This window comes from Oryzias melastigma, linkage group LG11 (assembly GCF_002922805.2).
Source record: "Oryzias melastigma strain HK-1 linkage group LG11, ASM292280v2, whole genome shotgun sequence".
Lineage (NCBI taxonomy): Eukaryota > Metazoa > Chordata > Actinopteri > Beloniformes > Adrianichthyidae > Oryzias > Oryzias melastigma.
The window spans coordinates 16,687,057-16,711,120 of record NC_050522.1 but is presented as its reverse complement, the minus strand read 5'-3'; the positions used below and the strand labels follow the sequence as shown (position 1 = coordinate 16,711,120).

General features: G+C 39.7%; 1 protein-coding gene across 1 annotated transcript; it reads left to right on the top strand.

The window, feature by feature from the left end:
- On the top strand, positions 1-23,648 carry tinagl1 (tubulointerstitial nephritis antigen-like 1). The gene is made up of 12 exons (XM_024259745.2): positions 1-907; positions 3,828-4,138; positions 5,873-5,939; positions 9,857-9,949; positions 10,051-10,165; positions 13,902-14,028; positions 14,195-14,345; positions 14,432-14,618; positions 16,378-16,423; positions 17,557-17,680; positions 19,741-19,786; positions 20,626-23,648. The coding sequence occupies exons 2-12, from the start codon at positions 3,835-3,837 to the stop codon at positions 20,785-20,787; spliced, it is 1,422 nt and encodes a 473-aa protein (XP_024115513.1). The 5' UTR covers positions 1-907; positions 3,828-3,834; the 3' UTR covers positions 20,788-23,648.
- Positions 23,649-24,064: the final 416 nt, after the last annotated feature.

The window sequence follows — 24,064 nt, the reverse complement described above, 5'->3', positions numbered from 1 at the left end:
CTGGAAAGCAGCTGATCCTATTGACCAAGCGAAACAGCAGGGGGCTAAAGAGCCCAGCTGGGCCCTCCTGCACCCCCATGTTGGAGCCCCAATAGAAACCTTTGAGTCCAGAACAGCAGAAGATATCTGAAATCAATAAGTGTCCTCTTGAATTTTCCGGATCCTCAAAGAAATTCAACATAAAAGCTCAAAGAATTGATTGCTTTTCAATGATTGAATGAGCAGCACTTAACTCATTATGGAAGCATCCCAACAGATCGAGATTGGGACTAAAAAAAAGGAGTTGTTACTAAACAGAAGCTAATGCCTTAAACAGAGCCATCAGATATTTTAGAATGCCGGAGAGACGATCCTCCCTCCAACCTCTGTCAAAACAGCTCCTGCAGGGGTTGGTTTCTAGAAGGATCTGTTCCATCATTTCTTGAGGTAAAGTTATGCAACCTGTGTCCAGGAGGAGGAGCAGGAGGTTAGGAGTACTTCCAAGTAGGCCCTGCTTGTAAAAGAAAAAAAAAAGGAGAAGGAAGAAAACACTGATAGTGGAGGGGAAATCCACTGAGCCTGTTGGTGAAAGTACCCAGAGAGGCTAAAGAGTGGGAGAAGCAGCAGGCGGCTGAACGTGGAATGACTTGGAGGAGTCAGATTGATAAGTGGAGGAAACGCTTGAAGAGATAGTCTCCTTGTGGGATCCACAGAGAAAGCAGAGAGGCAGCTGAGCAAGGGGACAGGACTGGGGCCGGGGGGAGTGGTTAGCCTGCTGTCTGTATATAGAGGCGGCAGACACTGACTGACATAGCAGATCTAGAGAGAAGGGACTCTATAGACAAACTCCACACCTGCGACTCCCATCCTCAGCAACAGAAAACTCTTTTTCAGTTGGATTACAAAACCGGGATTTCTCCTGTCTGAGGTAATTTTTTTTTTTTTTTACTCTTCAACAACTCTTTTGTAGCAGGTGCACAGAATATGAATGTGGCTTTTCAGCTTTCTCTTCTTTGAGGAGAACACCAACCTCTGTCTTCTTCTGAAAACTTTGAATACACCAAGTTTAAACTGTTACGAAATATTTACTTTTTGGGTGTGAGGTTGCGTTTTCTTTTCTTTTCAAGTTTCTTGAGTCTCCCACACCAAGACTTCAGAGGGAAAATTCTCTGAATTTAGCATACATGTTGTCCAAGAACGGACTAATCGTAAAAGTAGGATTGTTTTAAATAGAGGGAATCAAGGTTATACAGAATACATTATCATGTGGGTGGTGTAGTGTTAAAGTTCAGCTGTGAGAAGCTGCCAGACATGTGAGCAGGAGTTAAAGGTTGTCTCAGCTTGGAATTCTTTTTTTTTTTTTCATCTAATATGAAGTTGTCTTTTAAATTGTCGCTGATTTCATTTCTTTGTTGCCCGGAGCGTTTGGATACTCATTTAGGAAGCAATCTGCTATTAAACATATAATCATTTGTTAGTATTTTTCCAATTACATTGTTTAAAAGTACATAGTTTGGGTAATTTTCTCTTTGTGGGATCAATAAAATTCTATTCTATTTGATTCTATAGTAAAGTCCAGTATATCTGTAGGACTTGAGGACCTCTAAGTTTGTGGGTCCAGCTGTCACAAACCCTGCTGGGCCAAATGGCAGCTTCTGTGGAACAACAGTGTCTACACAATATTTACAATAAAAGAATCCTAAAAAAAGTCTAACTTTACAGTTATCTGTCAGTTATCTTTGACCGAATGAGCTAAGTGGGCAATTTTGATGTTGACTATAGAGCTGCTGTGTCATAAGAGCTAAATTGAACACATACGTTTCAGCAAATTGAACAAATGTGGTTTAGTTTAGCTCCTGTTTACAGTAGCTATAGAGATATTAGATCATCCCTGAAAGATTGACCTGAAGGCATCAGCAGTTAATTGAGTCGCCTACTGGAGTTTTTTTTTTTTTTTTTTTGAGCGGTTCAGTCTGCCACAACAAAACACTTGTGTAAAGGACGGGACCTGCCCATCCCACATCGCCACGTCCTTTTATGTGCTTTCATTTCATCTAAAGGTGCAGTCACGCAAAGAGCAGAGATCTTTCAGGAGCCTCACTTGATGTCCTTTTGTGAGCAGAGTTCTGATTGGATAGCTAATGATCCTATTTATGTAAGCAGCTGGTCGGCCACTCCCCTCAGTTGGGAACTCAATGATTCAGAAACCTAAACCCCTCAAGAGGGCACAGCTACCCACATACACACACACACAGACACAAGTATGTATCTTCTTTGTCTTTTGGTTGCACCCATTGACTTACCCATTGACCCGACCCATCTGCATGGTCCCGGCATCACACCAGCCACCTTAACTATGGAGAGAAAATAGTTCCATCCGATTTGTGTGTGCATACAATAAATGTTGTGTGTAGCTGTGTGCACATGTACAAAAATGTCAGAAAAAAAATACAATTTACATAAACACAACTTAACATTACACCAGCTTGAAACTGACTACACATTAGTAGTGAAAGAAAAAAATTGATTCAATGAAATATCGCGATACTTCATTTGGTGATATGTGTATCGATTTACTGCCAAGTTGATACTTAATTATTATTTAAAAGCAAACATGTAGTAGAGTCTTACTTTTGTTTTCCTCTGAAATATTTCCTAAAATACAAAAATAAAAGCACTATGAATTTGTTTGGGTGAAAGTAACTTGTTTATGAGATACAGTTGTAGTGCTTCATGTTATGATCATTAAATAACATGTATTTTACTTTTGTGAAAAATACATTAATATTCAGATAATTCAAATGTCATATTTAAAAAAAATAGTGAAATATTGTCTGATACTGTCGAGGCATATATTATGGTATGTACCGTATCATGACATGTGTATCGCGATACAATATGGATCGCGATACACGTTATATCACCAGTACTCTTGCCAATAAACACCCCTGGGTGTTTTAAAATCTGTTTAAGAAAGTGGAAAAATTTAAAGTTTTTACTAGATTTTAGTCACAATCTAAGTTCAAATCGGCTGATAAAAAAACTCTGATGTCCCACCATTCTAGCAGCATTTAAACGCATCATTTACACATAAATCTTGGAAATGTGAGAAGAGTCTCACATCTGATTTGTGTGTAAATGCCGTTTGTGTGTCCATGTATCATGGTGCATACTTTTTAAATATTTGTATGTGTAGTTAGTTTCAAGCTGTTGTAATTTTAAGCTGTGTGTGTGTATAAATTGTATTTTTGTTCATCTGAATAGACAATTGCAAGTGCACATAGTTGTATAAAATATATTGTATGAGTTACAAATCAAGATTTACGCAGAAACAAATTAGATGGAACTTTTTTTCCTCCTTCAATAGATCCATGAAGCTCATTATAGAACTCTTTACTGGTTGATCCAACCTCAGCATCCTTTTACTAACATGATCCTTTTTCATTCCTCCAAACGTTCCCAATTTTTTACACATAAATAGCAAAAAATCTTAATTTAAGAATGAGAATCTTTCAATGTATGATAAATAAGCGTCTATGATGACACCCAACCTTACAGTTTTTCATTTTATACTCAGCTGTCAGTCACTGAGGGATAGTTTTCCATCGACTTATAATATTAAGCTGCTGTTTGTCTTGGCTGCTTGAAGGGAACACTGATAGAATGAGTGGACATGTTTCAAGGATCACATGTTTGGATCATTAGCTCCAGACTCAGCTTGAGCCTCCTTTAGTGTGTGTGCACACATACATGAATTAAACTGCAGGAAGTGCTTTGTTGTTTTTAGCAGCAGTTCTCCTGTTATGATGTACTTCATAAAAACTCTTTATTATTATTTCTTCTTCCAGATTTACAATGAAGCTCATCCTGTTGACTGTCACTGCGCTGCTCCTGCTGGTAGGAGAAAGCACTTCGGAGCGAATCCCATCCAGGCGAACCAAGAGGGAGCTTGCGGGGCCTTTACACGTTGGCGGCATCAGAGACCCGTATGGGTCGTACTGTCAAAGGAGAGGAGGCTGCTGTCCCGGTAGAGATGATCAGTGCACTGTGCCCTACCTGGACACAATCTGCTACTGCGACCTGTTCTGCAACCGCACCGTCTCTGACTGCTGTCCGGACTTTTGGGGCCACTGTCTGGGCATTCAACCCCCTTTTATTGGTATGTTGCTTTTGCACCTTTATATTTAGAACAAACAGCACAATGTTTGTGTCTTTTGCTTGAAATATCCTAAAACTTTAGTGTTTATTGATTAACAGAGTCATGCAATTGAAAAATATTACCTAGAAATGCTGTTAGAGAGACGGCATACTCAAGTATTTATATATGTAAACATAGTTTTCAGGTTAAGTATTTGCTTTAGAATAAGTGAAGAAAGACATTAATTTACATCAATTACATAACATATAGTTTTCTATAGAATACTGTAGTCTTTGAAAAGTTAAATGTTCCTAATTTTAAAATAATGTCTCGTTGTTTTCTCAAGAAGTAAAGGATTTTCTTGATGTTATACGTTAATCTGAGACTAACTGTCTAATGGTGTAAACATTTACATTTATTCTTTAAGGTTTTAGTTTTTTTTAAATAAACTTTCAGAATAAAAATTCCTATAAAAGAGCTGCTAAAGTCAGATGCAGCCATTCTTTCCTTCAACCTTGAAGGGTGCTTCAACTTATTCAAGCAGCTTTAAGGGTATGCAGTAGTAAAAATATTTAACTAGTGTGGTTAGACTTTAATGTGGTTAAATGCGATTTTCCCGATTGATTAATTGTGATAAAGACTATAAAGAAATTATGATATGAAATGAGATTGATTCCTTCAACAATCCTGTCTGACCCCCTTAAAAAATTTCATATAGTTTTTAATTAATTAAAAAATAGTGTTAATTTAGTAAAACAAAAAATGTTTTGCACAATTTTTCTGCAGAGAATCACCTGTTAGCAGGAAGCAGCAAGTTTCTCATTAATCGGGGGGTGGGGGTGGAGTGACGGACCTGCACAGGTTACTATAGAAGAATTTGTGCTATGTGGGGAATGGGACAGACATTGTAAAGTAGAGGGAAGCATGCAGGTTTAAGGGGAAAGCGTTGAAGTGTGCCCAGTCTGGACCAAAGTCCCGTCACATGAGGGGGTGCAGGACTATTTTTGTCTGGTTGCTTTAATAGCGATGCTATTGTAGTGTGTGAGAAATGTAACTCACTCACAGTTCTCTACAGATGCGCTAATGTTTCACAGATGACAGATTTAAAGCAAGTGTCTCAGTAATAAATCATCCATTTTGCTCTTGGCCTCTCGCCAAATCAGAGTAAATTATCAGCCAGTTAATTCCTGAAATTCCACATGGATTTGACCCTGACACCACAGTCCACTGTAAATCACATGATCGATAAACCTCCTCATTAATCTGTCACCTAGTTAAGTCGTCACCAAGGCAGGGTTTACGATTCAGTCCAGCAGAATCCAAATGCTGTCACTTTTATGGCGTCATGGTTTCGTTTAAATATTAGAGCTCAGACTTTTCTGAAGTTTAATCATTTATGTAACAATGTTCCATCTTTTTCCACTCGAGGTTGAGTGTAAGCTGGTTTTAAGAATGACGAGAGCCCAGGAAGCCTGGGAAGGGAGGAAAGAAACTAACACCACATTCCTACACTGGATTACTGGGGCTCAGAGCCCCTAAGACATCGCATAAGCTGTATACACAAGTGTGTACACATGATTGTATCCGGCCAGCTAACGCACATGCATTAGTGAGGAGTTTGATAGTGCTATTTATGTTTAAATACAGTGTATGCACAAGTCTGTCTGTGTCTCTTATGCCTGGATTAGAGGTGGGATCAATTGAGTTTAGTCCCATCAAAAGCTGATCTAATAAACTCTTTTTTTTTCTTCTTAGGCGTCTGTGTTAGAAATGGGAACAAATTCTACACAGGACAAACGTACAAGGAAAATTGTAACTTATGGTATGTATGGGTGCGTTTTTCCTACATTAAGTTCAGCCTCAACCGCAAAAATCCTGAACATTAATCATGAATTTTCTCTTAATTAATTCCAAGTGTAAAGCTTTACATTGTTTCCACATGTGCTTTGGAACTACAAAAGTTTCACTCAAAACTTATGATCTTCTTTCTTTTTTTTCCCTTTTGGTGAGATTTGCTGTTCCATTGTAAGCTTTCTCAGTAGTAATTCACAATTTAATGACATTCTGTTTTTTTTTATTAAATTCTGCATATAGCCAACATTTATGTATCTGTCAAACTATGGTCAGTAAACTTTATTCATTTCAACCCAAAATAAATTTTGTAAGTATCGACATTAGCTGCTACTTTTTTGGAGAAAGGCCCACGTGTTAGCACGTTAGCATGCTAATCTTTAGCAGCATAGCTATTTAACCAGATAAATAAAATAAAATATAATACAATAAAATAAAATACAACAAAACAAAATAAAATAAAATAAAATTAAATAAAATTAAATAAAATTAAATAAAATTAAATAAAATTAAATTAAATTAAATTAAATTAAATTAAATTAAATTAAATTAAATTAAATTAAATTAAATTAAGCAAGGCAAAGCAAAGAAAACATAATAAAAAAACACATAGGCTACAATTTAAAACACATAATTTGTGGAATAAATTTGAGCTCAGAGTCAAAAATAATACCCAGGTTTTTCACACATTTTTTTTGTTTTTAGTTTTGATAAAATCTCCTTCTTGTCTTCAGAACCGATCACTAAAACATCTGTTTCGTCCTGGCTGAAGAAGTCCTCTGCCATCCATGACTTTAAGTCTAAAATGCAGTCTAGAAGTATGTTGACTGAATCTTCGTCATCAGGAGACACAGCAATCTAAAGTTTTGTATCATCAACGTAGTTATCAAAACAAATGCCTCCTGGTGACGTCCCAAAGTGGCAACACATAAAGATTAAAAAGTAGTGGGCCTAAAATTGATCCTTGGGGAACCCCAAAATTGATTTCATGAGGAGCATGTATCCATACTTACAAAAATGTTTGTCTGTCTCTATACTGTGGTTTGTCCTAAAACCTGATTTATAGCTGTCATGGATATTATTTCTATTTAAACATTCATTTAATTGGACAAAAACTATTTTTATAAGATTTTACACAGAAGTGATAAGTTTTATACTGGTCAATCATTGTAAAAAGGTGTTAGGATTTTAATTTCTCCTCTTCAGAAGACGCCTCATTGCTGTTTTAAAGGCAGAAGGCAAGACACCACCTGTCTGGAGAGAGTCGTTTATTATATTTAAGAGCTTAAACTCAAAGAAGTCATAAAAATGTTTTTAACAGTGATGGTGGAATTGAGTCTAAAAGGCAGGTGGTTGGCTTTAACTCAGAGAAAACTTGACCTGATGCTGTATCAAATTTATCTAATTAATAAAGGCAAAGCAGGGTCACCACCCATTTAATATAAGTTAGTGTGCATAAATGCAAAACTTAGTCATTAAAACAATTAGTAACAGATGTAGAATATGTAACGATTTAAAAAATGTCCATGCTAATGTTCCATCTGTAGTTAAATTGATTCATTTTCATATTCCCTTTTTTTTTTACTAATTGTGAGGTTTCTTGTCTGTGGTTTTAAACCCACATCTCCTTCAGTGCTCAGAATTCCTTACCTATCTTTTTACACAAATCTTTCCTTGTTTTGTTTTTTGGCAAATGCGGGAATCCTTGATTTTATCTCCTTACTGTTGATTTTCTTAAGGACAGATTTAGCAAATAAAAAGAAATGTCTTCACTTAAAGACCTTGACATGGAGTTGAGATGATCTCAATGAAGTATTTTGTTTTAAGTCTAAATGAGCCCAACACGGCTCAAGTCAGTCAGTGGTACAGGATGAGAGGTTAAATTCTTATGGACACGCTCAACCAAAATATACAATAACTCAATATACATGTTTGAAACGATTTACTTTGATGATTTTAGACCTTTATATATGCAGTATTTGCTGAAATTAATCGTTAAATTTACATTTTTATACCATTTTAAACTACTTTGAAATGAAATATAAATATTAAATAAGCAATTTTCCAAAAGGAACCTAATTTTCTTCTGTTTTTGCATATTAAGGCATGTATTTCTTTTAAAATATTTTACAAAATGTTGCTTTATTAAATCTGTTTGTACTAAATCCTTTTTGGGGCTTGTTTTGCTGTGTCTTAAAGGACTGCAGCATTTCTGTGTTGTTGAAGTAGATTCTATTTCCTTTGAACTTTTTTGGGAAGCTTTTTTTTTATGCTTTACACTTAACAGGTTCTTTATAGTCAGGAAATCAGAAATAAATAGATGTTCATAAACTGTTGGAATACCCTGTGCTCAACAATCCTTTATAAATGTCAATAATTGATAAAAAAAAAAAAAGCTGCAGGAGCTCCAGGTTATGAGAAAACAGCACTTACATGTTAAGTCTCCTCTTTCACCATCAAACAAAAGACTCTTATTCACACACGCCCTCGCACGTGGTTGCTGAAGCAATACACATGGGCACGTAAATTCTTGCACCATGAGTTTGGCACAGCGAAACACAAACATCTCCCTTTTCCTACTTCCACTCTCCGCTCATTAATTTGCTCTTCAACCGTGTTTTTCTAGTCGTGCTGGGTGGAGAACACAACTCCAACAAGCACCCCTCTACCCCCATCCCACTCCAAAGGACCTTTTTTGGCAGCCTCTGCCTATTCTTATCAGTTCCAGGGATATTTTTGACAGAAAAAGGAAGTCTTGGTCATGTCAAGGAAACACAACAGTACCTCCACTGAACTTTCTGGCTGATGTGAAGTCTCCACGAGTAATTCCTTTTTCTGACAGCCTAATGAGATTCACAGCTGAAGCTTTTTCTTCATTATTCCACTTTCTCTGTTCTCAGCTAGTTGAAATGTGGCACTTCATGCTTGCAATGAGGTGCAAAGTCTCTAAATGTTATCTGCATTAACATCAAAGTTTCAAAGTGGACAGCAGCCAATGCCAGTTGGGACCATCCAACTTGACATGGATGCTGCAAAGACAGAGTTATACTCGATTGGTTTAGAGCGCTGAGGCAGCACATCCCGTGTAATCCAGCTGTGTTCCCTCTAGAGATGTCTACTTTAGAAGGAAGCCTGACCCAGATTGTTAAATCTGGTCTCCTACTTGTCATTGCAGCACTTATATTTCATTTTCAGTCACACTTCGACTCCATAAATCTGTCAAAAATTATGTCCCAAACCTACGAGTAAACACGCATACATTTTTGACCTCGTGGTCCTCCGTGTCATGGCTGTGCTGGATCTAGAGGAAGGAAGAGGCGATTAATCATTCCAGGATACTTCTATTTCAAAGTCCATGGAGGACTGAGAAAACCCACGGCGATACTAAACATACTAGTTGGAATATTTTTATGTTAAATAAGTGTTTTTATGGAACACGTGTATCTGAAAATAAAATCAAGATAGTTTTTGCGGGTGATGCTCCAATGTAAACAAAACTTAAGAAAATAGCAAAAGTGGGATAAAATGTCTTTAAAATTGTTTATCATCACTACTTCCTCACATGTGCAGTTTCTTTTTATTCCAGAATGAGTCATCAGAATGTAAATTATTTCAAAGCACGACCAAAATAAACATCCTACTGGTCATAAAAAACATCTTGCTCTCTTGTGACCAAAAATGGATCAGTGTTCTGCAGCTTTTTCAGTTTTGTACTTTTTCCACTCCTATGAAGTGCTGACATTCCTTTCAAAAAATTATTTCTGTTTTGAGAATTGCGACAAATCTGGTGAAGTCTTTTATCCTTTAAGTTGTGTTTTTCATGCTTCCGCCCACGCGTCAGCTACTATTACACGTCAACAACCTCCTCTATCTGTTATCCTCTTGTAGCACATGTGGGTCCTCGGGACACTGGGACTGTGAGAAGAACGCTTGTCTGATCGAGGCCGACACTATCCATGCAGTCAATAGAGGCAACTATGGGTAAGAGGCAAACATAGCACACAAGCATTCATGCAGACGATGCCAGTTGGATGTTTGCATTCGTGCTCCGGAGAGTTCAAGTGTGTTTCATTCCTTTTTAGGTGGAAGGCAGCAAACTACAGTCAGTTTTATGGCATGTCTTTGGATGAAGGCATCCGCTACCGCCTGGGAACACAGAGACCCTCAAGGACTATCATGAACATGAACGAGATTCAGGTATGATCTCATAGACAAATGGATGGATGACCTTGATTGCATAGGTGGACGAATGGGTGTATTGATTGATTGGTTGGTTGATTGGTGGATTAGTACAGTAGGCATATCAATAGATATATTGATGTGTAGAAGGATGGATACATGAACAGGTGGGTGAATTGGTTGGTTGGCAGGTTGATAGATTAAATGATATGGAGTCAAATATATGAATGAATGGCTGGATGGTTTGGTTGGTTGGTAAGTAGGTAGATAGAATAATTGATCTGTAAATAGATTGATGGATGTATGGGTAGGTGTATCATTTGTTTGGTTGATTGGTTGGTTGGTACGTAGGTCGATAAATTATTGATCTGTAAATAGGTGGATGGACAAATGGGTGGTTGGATTGGTTGGTTGATAGATAGGCCTATAGATTAATTGATGCATAGACAGATGAATGATGGAAAAATGGGTGAGTGGATTGGTTGGTTGGTTCATTGGTACAGGGTCGACAGATTGCTTGATCCGTAGATAGATGGATGAACGGATGGGTGAACTGGTTGGTTGGTTGTTTGTTTGGTTGATATTTTGTTAGGTGGGTTGATAGAAAAACTCCTCTGTAAATGGATGGATAGATGAATAGGTAGGTAAACTGGTTGATTGGTTGGTTGATTGGTATGTTTGTTGAAAGATTGGTTGATCTGTAGATAGATGGATGGGTGGCTGGACTGGTTGGTTGGTTTGAAGGTTAGTAGGTGGGCCTAGATAAATTGATGCATAGATAGATGGATGTGGGTGGATAGATGCTTTGATTGTTGGGTTGGTAGATTGGTACATGGGTCAACAGTGTAATTGATGCATAGGGAGCCCATGGTGCACAGGCAGGGTGGTCGGTTCTGATTGGCTGACCGCCTTATCGCAGGGTAAATTCCTGCCTTGTCCGCTCATGTGCTGTAATGTCCATGGTAGGTTGGTGCCAGTATTAAGCCATGGAGCCACCATCAATGTGTGAATGTGTCTGCATGGGTGAATGGGTCTGTGATTGTAAAGCTCTTTAGGCCTTTGGCGAAGGTAGAAAAGTGCTTTACAAGTATTTACCATTTACCATGATTAGATGGATGGATTGACACATTGGTGGATTGTAGATAGAAAATGAAAGGATTGATGGATGGATGAATGGAATTTAAAAGTTTAGAAGCATTTCTGTGACTTAAAATACTTGATATCTATTCAGTAATATTGCTGAAATATTCATCTTTACAAATGCAGAGATCTAAGTTGGACAAACTCAGGATGTAAATAAAAATCTGCCCCTTTCAGACTTTCTTAGTTTTGGTCATTTACCCTGTACAATTTAGCCTGAAAACATTTGTGATATTTGTGATTTTTTTTTGTGTAAGATGACAAAACAACAGGGTCTTCGCATACATCAAGTTAATGAACGAGACATCTCCTTTTCTTGGTCTGGTAGTTTTTTTTCTTTGTATTTTAGCTTGCTGTAACAGTTGTTTTGTGACTCGAGTAAATGGTTCAATAACTAGGTTTGAGTTTTCTTAAATGCAGCCTGAAGTTAATTTAGTAAATTATGGTCCCATTAAAAAAGAAAAAAGACAATTGAGCAGCGTATTCTTCTAGGCGTGGCTGCATTGTTGTGGTCTTGAGTAGTCAGTCATTTTCACGCACTGCTTTTCACCATTAAACTAAAAAGCAGGGATAACAGAGGTAAAACTAGGATACCATTCACATCCTAGATTAAATTTGAGGCGGGAAAAGCTTGAATGGAAGTGATGGAGGCAGGAAGTTTTAAGTAACAGGTGTGTGTTTGGACAAAAATGAAGCTTTTATAGCTGAGCTGTGACTTTCCGTTCCTTTACAAGCTCCTTCATGCTTCCCATGAACTAGAGATGAGGGAAATGCTGTTTTGAAAACCTGCAAAACATTTTCCACTTAATTATGGAGGATCGGGAGTCTGTGCAGAAGCTCGGCCGGCTCTGATTCGCTCAGGCTCTGTTTACATTTTACCCAGACAGATTACATAAGACGGAACCAAAACATCAGACGAACGAGATGAGGGCCAGGATGGTGGCTGGCTGGAGAATAAAGAGCTTCTGCTGCAGCGTACACCTCCCCCACTTTAGGCATCAATCCCTCCCCACCCAGAAACTCCTTTTTCCGCAATCAGCCTGTCCGTACCTGCGCTACTAATATGACTGCAGCCCATTAGGAAATGCAGCCTTCCGCCTTGCCGCAGTCTCCTTTCTGTTTGATTCTGTTGGAGTTTATCAGCGACTCTCGTGCACAGGAACACACACGAGGCCGTTGCTCCTGCAGCGCCATGACTCCGTCCTCACAACAGGTGTTGCTGGACTTTGACCCTCCACAACCACAAATCGCAGACTGGCGGCACATTCCTCGGATTTGCATCAGGTGTTAGTCTGCGCTTTATCTTTTTCAAGCGGCTGCATCAGAGCCATGGCGTGCGTGAGAAAGCCAGCGCCGCCGTTTCATTAGACACCACCGTTGGGCAAGCGTTCAAGTCTCAGGCGCAGATTAATAGATGAAGCTCATCTGTCTGCAAGCAAATGCCTGTAAGCTGGATAAGAACATGCATTAGAGTTTACACTGATGGAACAAAGAGGATTTGGATCAAAGGTTCTCATCTGACCTTTGGCGAAACGCTCCTAATTGTTTAGGAAAGAATTCTTTTCTACTGACTGCAAAATTTATGTAATCTGGTGGGTTAGCTTCAGCATCTCAGAGATGAACATAGTTCACAGAACGTTCACAGAACGTTGGGAAATACATCTAGTTGAGGGTAATGTTTATCCCAAGCAGATATTAGGAATTCACTTCTAGTAGAGTGTATGCAGTTTTGGAGAGTGGTACATTCCTTTTTTTTTTAATTGTCTTTAAAATTTTAAATGTACTTTCTTATATCTGCAAAACAGTCAAGGATAAGAAACATAAAAATGTGACTTACATATTGCAATTTCTTCATTGTTAAAACTATAAATCTAAAAAATGTTTGGAATTCAACAGAGTCCAAAGCTGATTTCACGAGTTTGGATTAAATGATGTAACGCTGGGTTCACACTGCAAGCGGAAGCGGCGCAAAACGGAGGCCACCTCCATTCGAGGCCTTTGTTAACCTGTGGTGAAGTTCACACCAGACGCGAAGCTCCGCGGCTCTCGGTGGTCGGCTCACGCAGTGCAGGGATTGTTTTGGCGTTTCCGCGTCAATCCTGTCAGGAAGTTACGCCAAGACACACCAGGAAATCCAGTCAATTTTCAAAATACAATCAATTTTCCATAAAAAAAACACCTATTGACAATGCGATCATATTTTTGTATGTAAACAGACTGTAGAGATAAAACTAGAGTAAACGCACAAAAAAACGGCCACAACACAAAAAACATACAGATCAATGAAGTGGGCCAACTATGGATCGGTGCAGGGTGTGGTTTTGGATTTCTAAAAACACAATCAATGAGAGAGAGGCAGAGAGCAGTTGGCAACAAGTCAAGATGGACAATGTCAATTAATTGTAGAAGCTCTAAATAACCTCAGGTGAATAGAAGCGCCTGTCGATCAGCGCGGAAAAATACGCGTCTGGTGTGAACTGGAGGTGAAGTGGATTCACTCTGCTTCATGACACTTCTGCGTGCAGTGTGAACCCGTTGTAAGATTTTGGCAAAAGTTGACTCTACACCCCAACGACATTCAAACAATAGACTTTAATTTGGTCGTCTCTTATAGATGAACATGGATCCCAAGAACAATCAACTGCCGCGCTACTTTAACTCATCAGAGAAGTGGCCCAACAAGATTCACGAACCTCTGGATCAGGGCAACTGTGCTGCTTCGTGGGCTTTCTCAACTGCAGGTGAGACTTCATGACCAGATGCGGTTAAATACCCCAACTATCAGATAACATCACTGCAATGAAGAGACACAGCTTGAGCAAAAACAAACAAACAAAAAAACAAAAAGACTGCACTCTTGTGTTGATCTCAAAGATTTTCCCAACAAATGGTTATTTTGATTGATAGCTGTGGCGTCGGACCGGATCTCCATCCAGTCGATGGGGCACATGACCCCTCAGCTGTCCCCTCAAAATCTCATCTCTTGCGATACACGAAACCAAGGAGGCTGTGCTGGAGGACGCATAGACGGAGCCTGGTGGTATCTCCGCCGGCGCGGGTTAGCAATACCTCCTCAACACTTTGTAAACATCACTGTGTAGAGATATAAATCTGAGGATTTCATTTTTTCCTTCAATCCAACAGGGTTGTAACAGAGAACTGTTACCCGTACCAGCCTCCACATCAGGCGCCTGCAGAGGTGGGCCGCTGCATGATGCAGAGCCGTGCGGTTGGCCGAGGGAAGCGGCAGGCCACGCAGCGCTGCCCCAACACATACAACTACCACAATGACATCTACCAGTCCACACCGCCATACAGGCTGTCTTCTAATGTAAGTATTCCCTAAACCCACCCCCCCAAAAAAACAACAGGAACCCTCCACCCCCACATGCATGCACAGACATGAAGCATTGAGGACTTCACAAACATTTCCTGACAGGAATTCTCATGTTCACACTTCTGCCCGGCAGTCGAGCATTAAACCAGGACAAAGCTTTGCCCAACTTTTCCACACACTTTTACTGACTCTCTTTTCAAAGGTGATGAAGAACCAGCATTAGTCTGCCACTAGGTGTAAGAGGAGGCATTTTATGATTCTTAGCTACCTGTTTCATGGAAGTTTAATTCACTTTTAAAAGGTATTCTAAAAGTGAAAACCAAATGAGGTATGACACCGAAGAATTAACCATCATTTCTAGTATGATACGATACCAAAGGAAGGAGTCCATTAAGATATAATAAGATTTTTTTTCGATTTCAGTGTCTGTCATTTTTCAGAGCTCAAATATTGACCTGAAATGAGATTTGCGCTTTTGGTCCAAGGATTGCAGTAACTCCATCTCATTGATTTTTGATCAGCCAATGTATTTGGAAAAAGCTAGATCCCTTTGATAAAACTCAAGGCCTCAGGGGCAAAGACTCCCGCTGATTTCTCTAGAAACTCTGCCTTATCTGCTGTTGATCACCTGGATCAGATGTGTTTAGCCAATGAGGAGCCTTAATGGGTGGTTGGTTGGAAAACATGTTGGGCACCAGTCCTGGAAGCCTGGAGTTTGACACCCTTGTTCTAAATCTGTGTAAACACCACACATTTGACGCATATTCAAGGACGGGTGTTTAGCCCATGGTGTTCACACTGGACAAGCAGGGAGGGGCTTCTTTTTTTCTTACTGTTTACTGGTTTGTCAGCCACCTACAGTTGGAAGAGGCTTGGTGCGAAATGTCAAAGTGGTGCAATTCATGTGATTTTGGCACAAAACGGAAACAGCTCGGTTCATTGCTAACATCCTTACAGTGGTGATATGAGTTACCATCATGTCAGGAGAGTGGCCTTGGGTTATCCCTATTTAAAAAACAAATCATGACGTTCACCAGACAAACCAAATTCATACATCAGTACCAGATCCAAATCCCTGATTGGTCCAAATTTGACCTGATTTAACTGGTATTCAACAGACACACATTTTGTATGTACGAAAATGGTTGTAAAAACTTGTGAAGTTATGTGCGATTGCAAGAGCTTTAAACACGGAAGCCCTAAACACACATTTGAACATGTAAAGACTTTTCATTGGAAGTGGATACTTGAAATTTCTTAGCCAATAGCAGTGTTAAAATGGGTTGAAGGGGCGTGTTCCTTCTCTTGTCAGTGACGATCACGCCGATCATCGGGTTAATAAGCTTGCCTTGAGAAGGGTGAATCCACATAAGAAAGCGGTGCCCCTCTCATCCTCCTCATGATTATCTTTTCGTTTAATACAACATTCTGGTTCATAATTCCCCCTATATCCTGACGTTAGCTTGAAACTAGAGCCTACTTGTAATGTCCTGGTCCCGCATCTGTCCGGTCTAAGTGACAGCTGAAGCATTGCAAGATCATTGGAGTCTGTTGTTTTTTTATTACTTCTTGATGTCCCAAAGCAGGCATTAGGAGCAGCAGGCCCCGCTCAACTCAATTGTGTTATCTGTCGTTTAGCATCTGGGAGATGATATTCAATCCTCTGTTTTCACTTATGTGCAATGATCTGTACACTGGTCTCTCTGTCTTTTGCCTGATGAGTTTTTTCCCCTCTGCTTTCTTTCTCTCTCAGGAAAAGGAAATTATGAAGGAGATCATGGACAATGGCCCTGTCCAAGGTAAATTGATGTCTAAATGTGATTTTGTGTTTGTCTTCACCTTAAATTTACTTCTCAATAAAACTTTAAATGATTATTGTTCAGAAAAGTAAAACGCTCAACAGTCCTTGGAGACACACAAATCTGAACATGTCTGCTTGTGGAGTGAATGACCTCATGATGTCATGTTTGAACTTAATGGTTTTGTCCTGGCTCTCAACCTTCAACTCCTCATCACACGGATCAGAATTGTAAGGTCATTTTACTGCCATGTAAATATTCAATAGTCATCTCTAAAAGGGTCTTCTTAGATGTGTTTTAATACCGGATGTGTTTGCTCATTTCAAAATCATGACGACCAAGAAGTTTAAAAAACTGGCTTCACCAAAACCCCATTGAAATTGATGGGTGACTAGACAAAATATAGTCTATACAGTGTATGGTTAGGTAATTCATTCCAATGGAAAACAACAGTTCTAGTCATGATAAATACAGTTATCCCACCTGCTACCAACCTGTTTCCAAAAAGCCTTGCTTACAGCTGTGGTTTGATTTAATATCCAGTCTACAACTCTGGCAGGTTTTTAAATAATGGATAATTTCTTTGTATGCTTTATCTAACTTTGAAATCAGGGTTGAACAAAAGAGAGGACACAGGCTTTTGGTGCATTGAATTCTCATCTCTAGAAAAAATACTTTCTTTTGTTTTTGTTTTTTTTAATTACTTGCTTCCTTACATTAGAAAAAGTATGAGTTTATATGATATAGTTTTCCCTGGGTCAAAAAAAGAAAAAAACACTTCAAATCAGTGATCAACATGACTGGTTAAATCTAATACTCTGTTGATAAGAAAAGAAAAGTGACCTGCCACCCAACAGTAGGTGGGATAGGCTCCAGCAACTCCATGAAAGATGGATATATGAATGGACAGTTGATAAACTAAAGACTTTAAAATTATAATTCCAAGGCTTCTGGTTAGGTGTAGAGAAAAAAAGCATCAATGACCAGTCGGTTGGGTAAATAAACAAAATAAAAAGTGGAGCGTTCTAGTTATAACTCCAAATGTCAGATCTTTGGATTTGATCATCAAGGTTTGACATTACAATGATTGGATATTTAGCTAAGTAAATCTGTTTGCTTGTTTGTCCTTGCAGCCATTATGGAGGTCCATGAGGACTTCTTTGTCTACAAGAATGGGATTTACAAACACACCGACGTCAGCTTGACCAAACCGCCACAATACCGCAAACATGGCACACACTCGGTCAGGATCACTGGGTAAGTTCCTAATTTACAGCAAAAGCTCATGCCAAGGGGTCTTATCCCAAAGTATTGGCAACGAAAACTCCTGAACTGTAATGTCGTATCGAACAGCTAATGGCTTCAGGCGTCTTTTAAATCTACAAGTGTGTTCTGTGAGCTTTCCCAGAATGTTGCTTTGGGAAACACACCTTTGCTCCACTCCTTTATCTGTCCCAGACAGTGGCCCCCTCCTCCATCCAGTAACCACAAATATGCAGGCATGTAGACGACTCACACACCTGGAAGTACCCACCCCCACCTTTCTTCCCACTTCATTCCCAGCCTTTACTGCTGTTTTTTTATCTTCTCTCGCCATGTTGTGTCTCCCGTGTCTTCTGCCATTTATCGGACCATCTGCCTCACTGGCGGTTCTCCTTCCCCTCTTTTTCTTCTCTTCAAATTCAAGCTAAAATACTAATGTTGCAGTACGCAGCAACTTCTGCCCCATTGGTGTTTTTTTCTTTTTTTTAATGTGATTCCAAGTGTTGTCGGGAGGACATCAAGCAACCAAGAAAAGTAGCGTTTTTCGTCAGATATACATATTTGACGTGGCTCCTCTCTCTGGTCCATCCTTGCTGGTAAAGACACAGGAATGTCTCGACAGTGATTTGTTGCTGCTCACAAGTCTCACTTTTCAAATGAAAGTTGAGGGCTCGGTTGAGACGGGGGTGGGTGGGTGAAAGAGTGACATTTGGCCATCATTCTGTCACCTCTTCTTGACCTGGACAACTGTTTCAGGAGAAGAAGAAATAAATTTAGCAAAAAAAAAGACCCCAGCCTGTGATCTACAGCAGCTTCTTTGCTCTGGGTGGTCTTTTCCACCCAGATTATCTTTGCATTTTAGTTTAATAATAACTACCATTTTTTTCCTCACAAATAGAAGTACTAAAAGCCTTTTTTTTTTCAAAAAACAACAGTATGTGTCATAATCAGGAGGACGGTACCGTTTGGAGCTTCAACCTGCTCGTCCTGAACATCGATGTGTTTACATAGACCAAATCCCAAAACTCTGCTCTCCTTTAAGCCCACGGCCTGGGAAAGTTTGCGGAAAAGGCATTGAGGTCCACTGTAGTGGAAAGCGCATTGTCTGGGGTGCTGATCCCCTCTGCACCGGACAGAGAGCGGGATCAATTTTCCGGGGAAGAGGTCAGGCATGGGATGAGGGGTGTTTGGGTGAGGCAGAGTGGGAGGGGCGCGGGCACGGCGGTATGCTTCATCATTGTCCTACGGTTCCTGATAAGTTATCAGAGTACAGGTTGATGCTGTCAAGTAGAATCACACGGAGGAGGACGTGTGCCGTCACTCTGTATTTTATCAAGTCTATTTTCAGGCTCCTCTTTGTTTGTAGCTGTTTTCAAAGCGTCTGCTTCTCGTCTGTGACGTTTGACTCCATGGACGCTGAACTCACTCGCTGGTGGAGGGCTGGTTATGTTGGCAGCCGGCTCAGCTGGCAGACAGATCATCCAGCTTATTTCCCAGCATTCTTTTCCATGGCAAAAAGATAACAAGCCAGCGGGCACAGAGAGCCTCCTGGGAAATAAAAGGCTTGTAATGCAGAAACAGGATGGGAATTGGCTTCAGAAGAACATTTTAGGGCTGGTGTGTGTCTGTTGGATTTCTGAGGGGGGGCAGGACCAGTGAAAGATGGAGATTTTTGAGTCGTCGCCAACTTTCACAAAAATAGATTATGCCAGGGATGAAAACTAACAACAATGTTCACATATAGCATTAAGTGTTTACGAAGGTTTTCATCCACTTCCTGCTAACCTATCCTCTCCTTCCTGTTTCTTCTTTGGAGGGGGGAACTGGCAGAGTAGGGAATTCTTTCTCTGGAATGATGTAGGGGTGCCAAAACATGTTTCCAGCCAAAAATAAATCATTCCGGAGCGCTGTAAACAAAAAATAAGAAGTCAGCTCTCAGCTTTTTAAGTCTCTTCGTGGAAAAGGGGATTCTTGGTAGTCCATTTGATGTAAATATTGATGGTGTTTATTTTTATCGTTGCTTTTTGACATAATTTTCTCTGTTTTGTGCACAGATGGGGTGAAGACAAAGATTATGATGGGACGCCAAGAAAATATTGGGTAAGTCCTTTAACACTTGTCTAGTTCTGTTGTTACAATATTAAAAATGAAGATCTTGGAGAAATTCAGATTAAAAAATTAAGGGTAAATATTTTTGGGATTTATTCCATTTTGATTACAAAACTAAAGCAGTTAAAGATTTTATACATAGAATAAATGTTTTTTTGTACTTTTATTAGTTGATTGTAGCTCTTTATCTCACATTTTTTAAATTCCTTCTTTTTAAAGTCCCATTCTGATCATATTTTGATCGATAGTAAAAGGGTTGTAAGTGGTCTTTTATTTATGATTACGCCGTTTTAGCCAAAATCTAGGACATAGTTACTGCAGAGAATCAATGGGAAACGGGTAAAGGGTTTAACTTAACACTCCATGGCTTCTGCAGCCACGACTTGGCAGGCCAAATTTATACCCAAACTTCCGAGTCCAGAGGAAAGTTGTGGAAGCCAGTAGATTTTTTACACCTGAAGGCAACACCTACAAGCCATGCTAAAGCTAACATGCTAACGACCAACCGTTACAGAATGAGGGGAAACTTCTGAAATGAAACCGGTTGACCAATCACAAAATTCAACTGTAATACTTCATTTCAACCTGTAGGGGGCAGCAGGAAAGATGGTATTATATAATTTCAAAATTAAAGAAGTTTATTTTGAAAATGTGGCAAGGACCAACAGACAGCACTTTTAAAACCTCAATTTATAGAGGCCAACAGCCAAAAAAAGTTGCTTTACACTTTGCTTACCCTTTAAAACTCCACAATTTTCTAACAGAGTGGGTCTTTAGCTAACCATAAGAATATCTAATGCAGATGCTGATTTATCTATTTTCATTTCCAGATCGCTGCCAACTCCTGGGGGAAGAACTGGGGAGAAAATGGTTTCTTCCGCATTGCTCGCGGGGCAAACGAGTGCGAGATCGAGGCGTTCGTGATCGGCGTGTGGGGCAGAATCGCAATCGAGGACATGCACAACCACCACCACCGCCGCAGACACATCTGAAGACGAGAGCCCTTGCTAGAGATCCTTGCTTTAGCCTGAACTTTTGTTGGACGTTTTTACCTCCGAGAGGAGAAGCAAGAATCCCAATGCATCCCGAGTTGGTTGGAACACAAAATCCACTCGACTCGGCTCCTTTTCATGCCTTTACTTCCCTCTGGGGATGTTTGAAGCTCCTGTTTTCCTCCTCATTTGTTCTGTAACTTAACATTTATGGCTTAAAAAGAAAAACAAAAAGCATGAAGCTAAAGTGGTTTTAGCTTCTGATCATGGAGCTCAGGTAAATCTACCAAACATCCCAGAATCCTCTGAGAAATATCCATTAATTTGAAAATTGAGATATCTGAAGTCTGATCTGATCCTTTTATTCTAAATCTATAATCAAGAAACCCAAAACCAAAGCCACAAGAAAATCTATGAACAAGATTATCAGACATCAGTCCCTTTCAGAGAAGACACACCCTCGACCGGCGTAACTCGATAATATATCATAGATGAGCGCACTGACGTTCGCCTGTCAGCCGCACAAAGGCAGAGCCTCACGTGTCCCCCCGGCTTTCAGAGGACACTTGAACAGAGTTTTAGTTCTCACACATTCCTGTAAAAACCGTAGAGCAGACACTGGAAACACGAGAAGGTTTTGCTGCAGGACGTGACATTACACCGAGAACCCAAGTCACCAAGCTCCTCCCCCTTTTGGTCTGTTAACCAAAGATCAGACAGCGTAGACTCAGAGAGCCTCTCTGCATTCCTGACCCACTGTTTTATCTCTGATGCGTTGAATATCAAAGAAGCTCATCGCTGCAAACACAGTCTTAATGTCTTCATCTGTTACAGTTTTTAGCTTACAGCAACATTTCTTGCTTAATTATGCTAGAAAACACACTTGTTTGCTGTTCAAAAAAGCCTTCAAAACATCATTTTGCTTTTTTAACCCAACATCAGAAGCTGTGTAGTGCTGCTAAGCTCAGTCTGTGCCACAATGTGGGTCTTTGTGCATTTGATGGAGCCACTTCTTTTTTGTTGTTTTTTAGCTAACACTTCTTACTGTATATATGGCCGTTTTGGTGCCACCGTTTCTGATGTCTGGTGGAATTGTCTGCTACAGTGTCGGAGCGCCTTTCAGATGTCTTTATCGCAGGTTTCCTGTGATTACATCTTCACCTGCTTTCACTGGAACTTCAAAAGGATTTTTTTCTCTGACATCTTGTGATCTTTAAGTTCTCCCCCTTTAGGCATGACTAAGCAGAAATGGTAGAAGAGTAGGAGGGATTGGAGGCATAGCTGAGAAGATGAGTGGAGTTCCGCAGAAAAAAGAGGATTACTCTAGAGGTTTTTTTGTCTTATGCCGTCAACTGATTCTTCATCACAATAAGGTAATCTAAAGATTTGCAGTAATTGGTATTTCTCATTGGTGAGACAATCATCTCTTAATTTTACGTCCATGCTACGTTCACACCGGGCTCAGAAACATGCGTTCAAGCAACCACTTCCAATGAGAAGTCTATACGTATTTAAGTTAAAACTCTCACCCTTGAGCCGCACTACTACGTTTTTAAGCCAATTTTTGGGCTCTACGTACAAAGTATGCAGCAATTGAGCACGCCTTGAAAGTTAAAGTTTTTTAGTCCAATCACAAGCTCATTGATGTCACAGTTCAATCAGTTGAAATTTTTTACGCGAACTGTGACCAATCAGAGGCTTGGATTTGGTAGTGACATGTGGGTGGCGTCCACTTCAAAACACGGAAGTACTAACCGTTGTTAACATGACCACAAAAGAGAAATTCATAATTGCAGTTTGTGTCTAGTGGGATTATTACGTCACCAAGTTTTATTGAAACAGAGCTCGAAAACAAAAAGATGGACCGAAATTTGCACCACTTTGACTTTTCGCTCCGAGCCGCTACCTATTGTAAATGGCGGACGAGCGCTTATGAACAGTAAAAACACAAAAGAAGAAGAATCCCCTCCCTGTCTCTAGCTGCGGTGTGAACAGCACCGGCTGCATGTTCATAAAACCTCGTAGAGAGTGTTCTTGAACGCACCACACTCGTCTGACGTAAATGCAGTATTTAAGATACATTCACACTGGCCGCATTGAGCCAATTTCAACGAAAAGTCTTCATAAACACATGTAACTCTTGTTGTGTGGTTCCACATTCACAGCTCTGGCGTTCATTCTTCTTTGGTTGGACACCATAAGCTACAAGCACATATAATAATTCCCGTCTAGCCCATTTCTGAAAACATCACAGGCCCGATGTGGACGTAGCATCAGAATAAAAGACAAAACAAACAAACAAAAAAAAACTATCATTTTAGTTACTTTGAGAGTGCAAACATTGCACTTCAATCTTAAGCAGGTTGTGAACTTTGAATGCTGGGAAATCCCTCAAAGGGGAGAAGAGGAAATTGACCAAAGCCGGACTTTTCGTTTTCACCTGAAGCCTCTTTGATCTGAACGTTTTCATGAGACGAGCTCAACCAGGGGTCACCTCAGTTCAGCTTGATGCTAGCACCTAGTATATATATTCAGATATAATTCTCCAAATACTGTATGTAAAGGACCAATTTCACTAGTATCACTAATAATAATGATATTTCAAACATTACTTTGAAAAATAAAAGCCTTTCAGCTACACGACCTTTCCTCCAGCAGACACTTACTCTGTCGTTGTGTGTTTAGTGGGAAAATGAACCGCTGCATGTACTTGTGTGAAGTTTTTATTTATGACAAACTGTGTAAATTGTAAAACTTTTTTTTCCTGGTTGTTTTTCTTGTTCATTTTTTTTCTGTCATGTGCACAAAATGCAATACCACATTAGTGTTGATTTCCAGTAAAAAATCTCTTCCAAACCAAACTTTGTGTCATTGTGGTGCCAAAATATTAGCCCGACGTATTGAAACAAACAGGGGAGAATGCCTGCCTGTGCTGGGGGAGAGCGGGTGGAGGCGGGGTGAGCTCCGTTTTTATTAGGTTTTGCTGTGTCAGCGTTCCCCTCCATCACAGGAGAGTAATTCCTCTGGACAGTCGTCAGTAGAGGAGCCAGAGACATGCATGGCTGACCGTAAATGCTCTGACATGCTCATGTAATCACCAATATAAGCTTATTTTAGCTTTTAATCAGATGTTTTGTCACTCCTACTCACGAATAAATGGTTTTATGATGAATTAGAAGAGTGGTAAAATGTCAGTTTTATTCAATTGGACTTTTTAATTAAAAAAAAAAATGTTTCACTACTTTTTCACAGTTTAATGATTGATAGAGGCCTTTTA